This window comes from Streptopelia decaocto (genome assembly GCF_964273445.1).
Source record: "Streptopelia decaocto genome assembly, chromosome: 5".
Taxonomy (NCBI): domain Eukaryota; kingdom Metazoa; phylum Chordata; class Aves; order Columbiformes; family Columbidae; genus Streptopelia; species Streptopelia decaocto.
This window is the reverse complement of record NC_138659.1, coordinates 9,368,857-9,381,453: the sequence shown is the minus strand read 5'-3', so window position 1 is coordinate 9,381,453 and position 12,597 is coordinate 9,368,857. Positions and strand designations below refer to the sequence as shown.

General features: G+C 43.3%; 1 protein-coding gene across 2 annotated transcripts in view; it reads right to left on the bottom strand.

Moving 5' to 3' along the window:
- NEGR1 (neuronal growth regulator 1) overlaps positions 1-12,597 on the bottom strand; it is a 224,834-nt gene that overhangs the window by 65,493 nt on the left and 146,744 nt on the right. For both annotated transcript variants that reach the window (XM_082053835.1, XM_082053836.1), the window contains exon 4: positions 8,849-8,980. In XM_082053835.1, the coding sequence (XP_081909961.1) occupies positions 8,849-8,980 (132 nt within the window). The remainder of the gene's footprint in view (positions 1-8,848; positions 8,981-12,597) is intronic.

Below are 12,597 nucleotides of genomic sequence, written 5' to 3'. Positions count from 1 at the left end.
TCACAAACATTACTTTCATAAGAGGCTTCTTGCCCCACCAGTGAGCAGAAAGATATTTTCTTTGAATCAACTACATTCTTTCCCCACCCCACCAACTGAGATGGTATTAAATATATGACCAGTTTTAACTGAATCGGTACAAGCTGTTTTTCATTAAGTGCTACTGTGAGATAGGACATCATCTAACTCATACAAGTTATCTCAGTGATGAGAATAGCTTTCAAAGTAAACAAATAAGAATTTAGTCCTTATTTTGTCCACAAATAACAAAAAAAAAAAAAAAAGAGGTGAGAAAATCCCAGCTGATTAAATTGTACATGATCAAAAGCTCCATCTTACAGGATAGCAGAAAATTCTTCCAAGATCTTGATCTTATGCTAAAAACCCCTGTTCTTATTTGCTCTGGTTTCACCTGAAATATTTTGCTAGCAGCTCCTTGTCTGGATGGCAGGACCCAAACCCAAGCTCTGCTGTCACTGACTCACACCACGATCAGAGTTTTCATCTCAGCTGCACTGGCACCTGTTCTGCTTTCACTGGAGTGGGTGGATTTGTATCCTCAAATACTGACCCACCGAGATAGAAACTAATTACGCTGTTATTTCTCTGCCCCCAGCTGTGTATGAGATGTGCTGCAGGACAGACATCCTCTCCATTGCTCCTCTAAACACCTCCCTGTGCCTTTCTAATTGAAAGAGTCGCTCAGATGTAGAAGCCATAACTACTGAAGTAGAACGCTTGATTTTTAAAATTACATTGATACTTAATGACAACAGGAAAAATGAGTCAAGAAATGGTTTTGATGGACTAACACGAACCTGCACACTTGCCTGTGCTGCAGACTGCCAGTGCATAATTCAAGAGGTTGGTCCCTCGTCCCCATCATGCAGCACTGTTCTCACCATTCCAAATGTTAGCACAAACCTAAATTTGATCTTTTGCAACAGTTTTCAGATGGAAAAAGTGAAAGGAGAACACCATCCATTCCCCAGGGCTGTGGCCACCTGGACAAAACAAAAGGAGACCAAACCTCACAGCCTTCTTCCCCCCAAGCCCAGAAAATTTGTGAAAAACGGGGTAGGCTGAGGTCGTGTTTTGGACACAGGTTGTGCCTGGCCAGGGTCATCTCTCATGTTTCCAGACCCTGACCCACCATGCGAGTCTATGGTGGGCACCAGCATCACCCTCACTCACACATCTGAGACTAAGAACAGTGGAACGGAGCAGAGTCATGGTCTGGAAAGCTGCAGAAAGCCCCACTGGTCCAGTAACAGAATCAAACATGAACCAGTACTTGGATTTCCAGGAATCCCCAGTATGACTCAGAAGTCAAAATCCCACTTTTGAATGGTAACTTGATAATTTAAGACAATGTGTTTCACAGAAACCAGTGAAACCACACTCCAGAGTGCTTTTAGCTTTTTAGATTGTGATTTCAATACTTCAGGAGGCGATTGCAAAGTTCGGTCTGCCGAGGCTCCATGTTGGTGGGAACTGTGGCTGCTCAGCACCCACAAATCGCTCTTTGTTGTTACAATATTTGGAAATACTTTGTGATTAAAGAGAGACCAACCTACGTGATGCAGTTTTTAAATGCATGAATTTCAGCCAGATGAATAATATCAACCACTGCAACAGCCAGTTCCATGGTCAGAACTGAAAATATTATTTCATCTCATGTGGGTGCAATTCTGTTTGAAGAGTTGATGTGACCGAATTTACTTGATATAAACAACGCATTAAAGAAAAGTGGTAACTTCTTCTCTACAGTTTTAAAATTTTCTTTCAGAGAATGGGTTTTAGCTGGTTTAAAAGAAAAAACAACAAAAAAAACCCACAACAAAACAACTTTGTAATTGGATGGAGGCGTCCTCATCCAGAGGAACCAAATCCAATTAAGTTTCAGGTCCTCTAAAGCTGCAAAATGCAGCACCCTTCTCAGGCTGGCTAACAAATGAGCAATACTGCAAAAACAGAAACATACAAACACGCACAACTGTTCAATACATTGTCCATGTTGTTTTAAGAAAAAAAAAAAAAAGAAGTTGCATTTATGGATCCAAATACATTTACGTAGACTTACTGGTTTCTCCAACAAAATGACTCTTTTCTCCTATAAGGTAATGCTCACCATAACCCCCAAGTGCTAAGTTTAGTCGAGGAGATATATATATATATATATATATATATATATATATATGAAGCTGCACAAGTTTTAAAAATTGAAAGAATGGGAGTTATTTATTTATTCTTAAGCAGAAGACACTCCTCCTTCCCCTCTCTCATATTAGAAGAAGTTGGAAACTAAAACAGCTCTGAGTATTTTTTACTTGGTACCAAAGCAGAGAAGGACCAAGACCTTTGGAAATATTTGGGCCTTGCCTTTTTATTTAAAAACATGTGCACCTTGATTGTGGGAAATTTGTTGAATCCAAACCAAAACCCAAACGCTTGCCAAGCAAATGTTTTTCATAGGTCAGCAATCGTCCACAGCAAGACACTTCCTGGGAAAATAAAGTCACAGCAACCTGTCCAGGTATTAGGAGCCCCATGAAACACTGAAGTCCTCTAATGTTTATTCCCAGTAGGTTTAAGGTTACAGATATAATTAGGTTAGACTGGCTAGTACAGTATGTCTGATTTCAAAGTAAAATCAGAGTATTATACATAATATTATGCAAAACACCATAGCAACAGTAAGGCAGACTTCTAAGAAATGCTAATGAGATAAGCTGTTCTGCAAAAACCTTAACCTGTCCAAGCGAAAACCAAACACACCACTTAAAATTCATACAAGAAACTCACACATTCCTTCTATAAAAAACCCCCACAGCATAAAGCACCTTATCAAACCATCACAGCAGGAAGCGGGCACAAGGTCTGTGCCCAAAAAACCCAACCAAAACCCACCACTAAACCACACAGGAATCATTTACTGAAAAACAGGAAACACATACACAAAAAGGAAAGGATAAGGAGAGAGAATCATACCAAACACAGATTTTGACCACTTTTAATGACCAAGTTAAGACAACGAAAGAATAATGGAGCAAGTACTTGAATAAACCAAACTGAATAGAAAACCAATTGGCCTAATAAACTTCAAAAATATATTCAAGAGCTGGATGAAGCAAATGTTATTTTTGAGGTGCAAGTGCCTAACACAGCCTTCACCATCCTTGGTCAGACAAGGAGAGAGCAACAGGAGCCATGGAATTACAACCCAGTCCATTTATCATTTATTATTAATACATTAATGCCATTATCAGAGAGGAGAAGCCTGATACAACCCTGATACGTTGAAGAAGTGGTCTGAAAAGTGGGTGAAACCAAACAGGAATGGGTTCAACACCTGGGATTTGTCAGAACCAAACAGGAACGGGTTCAACGCTTGGGATTCATCAGCTGGATGAACATAGTGAGGAGGTGACACAGATGTTCTGACCAGGGCTGGCGGGGTAAAACCCACCAAAGTGTCCTGCTGTCACAGGGAAGACACATCCCCACCCAGATATACACATGGGCATCAGAAGTAATCCTTCCACACCTCACCTGGCATGCTAGCTCAAGTTATAAACACCTTATCCAAGCCCTTCCCTAGCACCAGCTGATCTACAGGGAAGAAATTTTTAGTTAATCCCCTAGAAAACATGACCCAAGAACGAAGATGAGATGATTAAGGGCTGGTTAAATCAAGGAGGTGAACCTGAGGAGCATAAGCCAACGGCCTTCAAAGGGCTGGAAAGGTGAGACGGAGCTGTGGCCTGTTCCCCAGGGACAGCTGAGGGATGGAGCTGTCACCTGCAGGGAACGTTCCCATCAGAAACGGTGAAAAACGGGGAGTTTAGGGCTCTGATTGAGTCAAACATGTTGCCCATGGAGCTGCCGTCACTGGAGGTGCCTTACAGTGGGGCTGGGAAAATGTCTACTGACAACACTGATTCAGCAGCACAATTTACAATGTAATACAGTTTTTTACAGGTTACCATATAGTCTGTTCACTTCCATTATCCCGTTTCAATATTTCCATGATCTAATGGAAAATACCTGTACAAAGAGGCGCTGCTGTAAGCAGACGTGGCTCGGTATCTAGACTATTTTGAATTATCCTTAGATTGTTTGTATTTTCTGTCTCCAAAATCCAGCAGATGAGCTTTCTCTGCCATGGAGCGCAGCCTGTCGGAGGCAGGAGAGCTGCTGCAGGTGGAGCCCAGGTGCGCTCTGCATCATTTCCTCAAAGAATCTCCTGCCAGAAAAACTCCTCGGGAGTTCTGGCTCCAAAATGAAGACTTGCCCTCCCCAGGACAGCCAAACCGACCAGACCACACTGGTGCTTCCCAGTGCCAGCTGGGCTGCCTCAGCACAGGAACTGTAATTTTCACCTCCCCAGTAAGTGCTGATGAATCTGGCCTTCAATTTGCAGCATGATGGGGTTCATAAAGGCTGAAATAAAATTATTGTCTTCTAATTTCAACTGAATGGCTTTTTTTATTTTCAAAGCCACCGGATCTTAATTCAGTAAAGTCTGTGAAAACCAGCTTTAACAGAGCTGTTCAAGATACAATTACAGAAAAACAGACCCTTAGTGTATATTATCTGAAAAAAGGAATACTGCAACACAGCTCCACCGTAAGAGCCCACATTTACTGCTTGTTTACACAGCTGACAATTTTAGATAAATTAAAATAAATGCCAGTTCTGTGATGCACACATCTCGTCATCATCTCAGCAGGGCTTCAACACTCCTGGGGATTCTCACATTATCAACTGCCTTTAATATTTTTAAGTATGGCACTAATAACCCTTAAGAGAATCAGTGAAGCTGCAGTACCATATGTACAGTTTCAGATGAGATATTAAAGTCCTGCTAATCCAGACACTGGTACATTCGAAGCGGGCTTCAATATAATAATCTATAAATCAGTATTTTCTTTATAAAATGTAATGGGAAATGCTAATAAGATTTACTTGTGAAATGAAATTGGATTATATTTCATCTATTCTAACTTGATTTGGTACAGTATCCTTCCTTCATAAACCAGCAGCCTTATTCCCCACCCCCCCTAAAATGAGTCAGTCAACTGTACCACAAATTCTCAGGCCACTGTTTTTAGAAAGGAAATTAAGGGACAGACATAAATTAAGTAGAAAGTGTAGATTATGCAATATGCGGCAGTATAAGTAAAGTCATTAGAGTTGTAATGTACGTGCTGTAAGGCAGACAGCAGGCTGTTGTTTATGTATGGCTGGAAGTTGCCCAGCCAAGAAACTTGAATTTCAGAAAGTAATTTAAACCTGGTAATTTTCTTGTACATGCTTGGATGACTGAACAACCACTCTACGCGATGAATATCCGTATTCAAAATTATGCTTATATCCACTGTAACCGCTCAGGGCTCATTGATACATTCTATTAACTGGGCACAATAAAACCTTGATTTATTCTACGGCTATCACATCTGCAGTCAAGAACGATCCTTTTAATAACAGGGAAACAGTACTAAAAATTGTTGGCAGCAGTGGTTAAGTGATCACGTTAATGCAAATGCAGCGCTGTGCTGTCACCGTGCAGCGCTGGAGATGGCATGGCCAGCTGTGGCTGTGGGGGACAGGGTGGGGACACAGAGGTGGCATAGGGATGGCTCGGACTGAGATGAAGTGACACTCCTGCAGCACACAGCCATCCCTCAGGGTGCAGGAGCTGAAGCAGGAGCCGCACACTTTCCTTGCGAGGAGGATTTTCTATCGTCAGCACAAGAGGTGGGAAAGGCGACAGATGTTTTGTGAAGTTATGGGATTCCTGTGAGGCTGAAGGAGGGAGGTTGGTGTGATGGTCACTGCTCCAGCAACACCTGCTGAGGAACCCAGTCACCAGTAAGCGGCATTAAACACGGGTGGAGACACCTGTCAGTTGGACAAGTGTCCCTATCCCAGGGGTACACGCACCCAACAACACCAAGGTGGGCGAGGAGCTGCAGAGGCTGCAGGGCTGGTGCTGAGCCCCCACGGCAGGGTCAGCAAAACCAAGAAAATCAAGAAATGGGATTTTTTTTTGGGGGGGGGCGGGGGGGGCGGGGGGGGCTGGGGGGCCGGTGAGTAGGGATGAGGTGGGACTGGGTTGGACGGAGAAAATCTTACTCTTTATTAGTTTGTTAGGCAAATGAACAGATATTTTAAAAGAAGAAACAGGACTGAAGAACACTCAACTAGGGAAACTCTGCCTGATCCAGAGTAACCAAGGACCTGAAGGCTTCCTCTCTTCTACAGTATTTCTTCCATTATGACCTTTCCAGATTTAAACTTGAAAATACGTTTGATGCAAACTCCCTGTGACTCGCAGACAAACCATAGCTCTCCTAAAGGAAATACTGAGCTTTTGCTGATGGAAAGCTGCCGTGCCAGGCCAGCCCAACAGGCAGCAAACAGGCACCGTTCTGCTGGTTTGGTGGCGTGTATAATATCCCTTTTGACCGGGGCTGCCCACGCTAAACTGCTGGGAAGTAGAACTCATCCCAGCAACACTGGCCACCCCTGCACGTCCCACCCGCTGGCACACAAGGTGTCCCCAGGGCTGGTGATGGCAGGACGAGCTCTCTCAGCACTGGTCACTCCTGGCACGACTCTCTTCTGACCATCATGAGCCACGTTCTGCCTGCTCAGAAGGGATGAGCGTCAGCAGCAGGGAGCAGGTGCTGGGAGTGCTTCTGCATCGTGCTGAGCTGGCTGGGGTCAGCACGCTAATCCAAACAAACGCATCAGCAATTAGCTGAATCCAACAAATCATTCACGTATACAAAGTGCTTCATGCTGTAGCTAGATCTCAGGTTTACATTGCTTCAATTTTATTTTTTCCTCCCTCCATTTTCTTCTTTAGTTGTAAGAAATATTAAAAAAGATACAGATACTCTGCACATCCCCATTGCAGATGTAGAAGTTTGTCTGAACCTGTCAGAACACCATGTGTATCCATCCAAGGACACTTCCAGCTTAGACCAGGTAGCTGAACCAGGACAAAGATCGGCTTGGACACTTGATTCAAGTATTTATGAGCTTCTTGGTTGGTTTAGCAGCCTGTAACGTGTTTGTCACCGCAGACAGAGGTACCTCACACTGTGTGCTGCAGCGAGACCTGACCCCCCTGGCTTGTGGTGTGCACCAAGGGGCAGTGTCACCTCCTGAGCCTGTACATCCACCCACACAGACACCGCTTCTCCCATTGCCCCCTTGGTTCAGTGTTCAGGGAGAGCAAATCCCATCCCACCTGTGTCCCAGCCCCTGCTGTGTCCTCTCGGGAGGTGTCAGTCCCTTCGGTCACTGTGCAGACCTGAGCTGTGGCTGGTGGAAGGACCAAGGGCTGGTGCAGAACAAACCACCGCTACGCAGCTTCACCTTCTCAGCGCTGCCAGAGCTCACCTTCCCACCCACAAAAACACAACTGGCTCAGAACTCACACTGATGAAACAGCAAACCGAGGTCAGAAATTGCTCTGGCTTTGTCATGAACTCTGATGCAGAACACAGGCTAACAAGAGCATCAGTGGCACGCGACATTGCAGTTTGGGTTTCGGATTGGGCCAGCTGAGGCTGTGCTTTTATCTGAACCATGACTCATATAAATCTAGATTCCAGCTCAGAAGGCAAGACAAATTCTATGCATTTACCACCTTCTCTGTGCTTTTTTTTTTAATTAAAAAAATAAATACACAAACTGACCACTGAACAGGCTTACCAACTTTTCCCTTCCTGTGAACACAGAGAGCTCTTCAGACAGCTGTTTTCACCCTTATTAAAATCCCCATAATATGAAATAATACAGATGCAATATTTGTTCTGCTAAAACTAGACTGAGCTCATGGCTCCTTCTGGTCCCTACTGCAAGTTATTGATCTAACAACACAAAACTTGAGCACAGCTTGTGTGAAAGGTGTCACCCCAAAACACCATGTACACACCTATCCAAGTGTCTGCACAACAATTTTTAAACCAGAAAGTGTTAGAGAATACCAGATAGCTGACTGCACTTAACTTAAGAAAATTCACGGTTAAAATGAATGAGAGTAATTATTATTATTATTATTATTATTATTATTATTATTATATTTCCCCATGTACTCATGTTGGATGGGAAAATAACACTGTTCTGCATGTTTCATGTCATACCAAGCACTAAACCAAATCCGGTTCCAAGTCAGAAACGCCTCCTCAGTGTGCAAACCCCAGAAGGTCAGACCCCACAGGCTGCAGGATGGGTTACAGGTGACCTTGGTGGTCCCTGGTGTCAACCACCACACAGCGAGGTCCCTGTGGCTGGAGAACTACACAAAGTCCTCCTGATCTTCACACCAGGGCAACCACGAGGAACAACCCATTGCCTCTACTGTAATTCAAATTTCCGCAGAGATCGATCACCATCTAATCACTCAAGCAGAATTTCAAAAAGTTTCTCATCTCCTTATATTACTGCACAACTGTGGCAAATTAAATCAGAAACGCTTCAGCCCAACAACCACAGCAGTTCTCAGAAGTTACTCAGATAATTACTCAAGACATTACTTCAAACACCGAGTCACAGCACTGCAGCCCAGCGAGAGCAGAGGCTGTAAAGCCTGTGACAACACGCCAGCAAACAAAAGAGAATTTGAACCTTAATCTCATTTTAACTTCCTTTGGCCAGACTAACTCGAACATCAAACAGCACAGGTCATTTTGATGCTGTAATACAAAACTCAAACATACTACAATTTCACCACGAGCAGCAGTTGTCTGCATTACAGCAGTTCTCTGCATTTTCTTCTCGCCACGTCCCTCTTCTCCATTGGATTTAGTGATTAAAAAACAATACGACTTACAGTTTACTGTGACTTTTACTTTTTTCACGTCTGGGACTGAGACATCATTTTCTGCACTGCATTCATATTCCCCAGCCTGGTCTCTTGTAATTCCATAGATGTCCAGGTACTGTCCGCTCTCAAAGGGCTTTGCTGGAATGAAATAATCAGAGAGAGAAATTATTGGAAGCTGAGTACAAGGCACCTGAAGCTTCACAGACGTTCAAACAGCAGCTGGAGAGTTTTACTGGGTAATACACATCCACAGGGAGGTTTTGCTGAGAAGCCCCAGCTCCAAGCTGGGCTGCAAACCCCCTTGAGCTCCTGGGCTTGGCCAAGGGGCCTCTTTATTAGCAAAAACATGGTCTAGTCAAGATGATCTGGTCAGTAACACAGGTCCATACCTGATGGGCTTCACAGAACACAAGGCAGAGTCCTCAGTCACAACCTCACCTTAAGAGATCCAGTATCCGTTAGGACTCAGGGCTTGCACCTGGGCAGAGACCTGAGCCTTGCAGCTACCTGAGGCAAAGCCAGGGATCAGGGTGAGCTTAAGGGGCAGAGAGACCAGCCTTAGGGTAGCTGATCCACCTCCCCTGCTGGTGGCCCCAGCATCAGTTTCCCATCACAGGTGAACTTGCTTTCTAACAACTGTTTGATCTTGTAGCCATACATCAACCAGGTGAGTATACAGACGTAAGGATGATAAACCTCATCAGCTTGGGGGGGGTCATGGTCTCTGACACCACAGGATGGCTAAAGCCAACCATGTCCTGGAAGGAAACGGTGGCCCATTACCTCTGTGGGTGCAAACTGGGTGGTGGGTCACCCCACATCCCACCTTTGGGGAGAAAGCCCTTTCAGGCTTGCTCACCACACCACTCAGTGCTTATGTGTTGTGTCCTAAGAAACATTTCATCATACTAATTAAAAACCAAATTACAGCTCTCCTCTCCCAAAGGACCCAAACCCAGTAAATAAGACTCTCAGTGCTTGCCTTGTTACACAGAAATAAGGACAAGCAGCGTGAGTGCTCCTGAAAATAGATAGAGATCTATCTGATGGAAAACAATATGAAGACCAAACTGAAATATGTAACGCCTTGGTACATTATATCTGAAAACATCCATTACTTTAGCAAGTGAGAACAGTTACATGTTAAAAAAGCCAATTTATCTCTACTTGACATAGACTCACAACATACACAGACATTTCTGTAGTTTTTTGAACCCCAGCACCTCACAGTGTTTCCCTGTTGCGGTTCCCACCCTGCAGAGCACACTGTGAAATCCTTCGGACAACGACTGCCACCTGGCTCCAAACTCATCTTTCGGTGGTTTTTGAGCAGTGCGCTCTAGGTGGGGAGCAAATTAATTGTTTGAGATTCCTCACAAGGCATTCACCACATAATAAACCAAAAAATGACAAATACCATTTTTATCTTAAAACAATACATCATAGCAGCCATTGCTACAGAGGCTGGAAATTCTAGGCCTAAAGGTTAAAAAGATTTGCTGAAAGTGTTTTCCCAGACAGACAAGCTTTTAATTGGCTGTTAATAACTTTGCAATTTACGGAGCAATGACAAAAACCCTAACTGGGTAGTGAGAACTAAGTAGAAGTGTTATTATTATTACGTTCATGTCCATCACGGCAGTGAATTTCATCTGCTTATCTCTTCAGGGATTAATGTTTTAAAGTGTGCAAGGTTCAAAACATCAATTATAGCAGTGTATCGCGTAGCAAGATGGCACTCATTAATAAGCACAATACAGCACGCCTGTCACGGGAAAGAGCCCACGGAAGCACCGGTTGTGTGAAGTAGAAAGATAAGACTGAAATTGGAAAATTATTGTGAACTGAAGTGAACATTCGTAAAACGCAATGAAGTAATTTATGGGGATATGAGGAATTGCATGAGAATGATTTTTTTTTCCTCTTCCATGTTGTTCATAGGAATCAACTGGGAAAAAAAAAAAACAACCCTTCCAGAAACAAAGCAGCTGTGCCTGTTCACATCGTGACTGTTGTCCTGCTCCGCTTTGGCCAGGTTGAATCAATTTATAGGAAAATGTTATTTCCTATTGCTTTGAACAGCAGTGAGGGATGCACAGCCCCTGCCTGCACAGGAGCGTCTGACCAGACAGAGGAGACCTCCCAAGAATGCTTCTGCTTTCCCTCTAACAGCAAGAAAATGATATAAGCCACAAAATTCTCCTGTGTGTCAGGTTAAAGATTACTATTAAATTATGAGATTGCAGTGCTCTCCAGTGTCAGTACTGCCCTAGATATATAGTATGCACCAAAATATTGTGCACTGGATCCTGGGAATAATTTATGATCTATCGTTTCCCAATTCCCAACATCCTTTTGGAAAAAAAAAAGAAAAGAAAAAAATCTCTAAGTACCTGGAATTTCATAAAAAATAGTTATTTTTGTTTTGGAGTTAAGCCAAAACCAAACGTTCTCTGCTCCTGCACTAATTTCTCGTAGAATTATTTGCAAAAATGCCCATCAGCGCTTTTCATAACCCTTGTATTTACAGGGATCTGATGCTGAGCTACTCACCTAATTTATGCTGCAAACTCTGCATGCATTTTTAAAGCGCTGCAAACCACACATATGTTATGTGACTCACATACACATTCGAAAATATTAAAATTAAGTAGTTTTTAAACCCTCATGTCCCCAGAAATTTTGCAACCAGATCACATAAGAAAGCTTTTAGTAAATATTAGAGATAAATATTTTTCTTGGGGAATACATAGATACCACGTTTCATCTTTCTTATTCATCCACACAGTATTTAATCTTCTCCAGCTTGTTTTTAGTTCTCGAGATTTCCCATGGCTATGTGGGAGATCTTAAATCGTGTTATGTGAAAGATATATGCATAAGTATATGTAAGCGTATTTGCGCTACATGACATGTACCTCCAGCTCAAAAAAGGATACTCAGAAGCAGTAGGGAGAAAAAATTGTGTATGAATACATTGGTGAACAAAGACGAGTGTCAGGAGACAACTCTGTTTTCTCACTGTTTTTTGGGATAGTGACACCTCCCTCTGACCTCCTGCAGCCCATCTGCACTTTATGGACCCTACAAGATGTAAGGACCGTGTCTGGCTGCTTTCCTGGCCGTGAAGCAAGCAGACTTGTCAGGTTTGGTACCTGAGAGGAAGAAATCTGGAAGGTCCATCAGCACCTGTTCATCAGCCTGAAGTTGTGTCAGCCACAATCTTTGATCAAAGATGGAAAAAAACTCTTCAAGTAAAAGAAACAAAAACATGAGAGTGCCTCATGTCCAAAGCAATTCCTGGTGGGGTTTCGGAAGTTCTCTTGATGAGACTTGCTGATCTACATAACAATATGTCAGTCATCTGCTCTGGGTACCTCAAATTACAAGGTCAGGTTCTCTACCCAGGAAGGGAAACACCCATGAAACTCAGCTCCAGCACCTGCTTTCTGCTGCTGCCACATGATATGATGCCTGATAAATCATCACACTTGTTATTCCTCAGGAGAATACACAATTAAAACCGTGTTTTCTTACCAGGCATATGGTAACTGGCAGCAGGTGTAGCACACATACACATTGCCATATGGACCAGTTCTCCAAGGCTTGGACGGGTGAATTTTGCAAGGGTTGCATTTTCCTCCCCTGGTGTTCAACATGAGTCAGTACGAGGAAAAAATCTGGTGCACATCCAGGGTAGTTCTGAAAAACTCTGTGAACCTCATCTGAGCCAAGGGGGAGTTATTTTGGTTTTT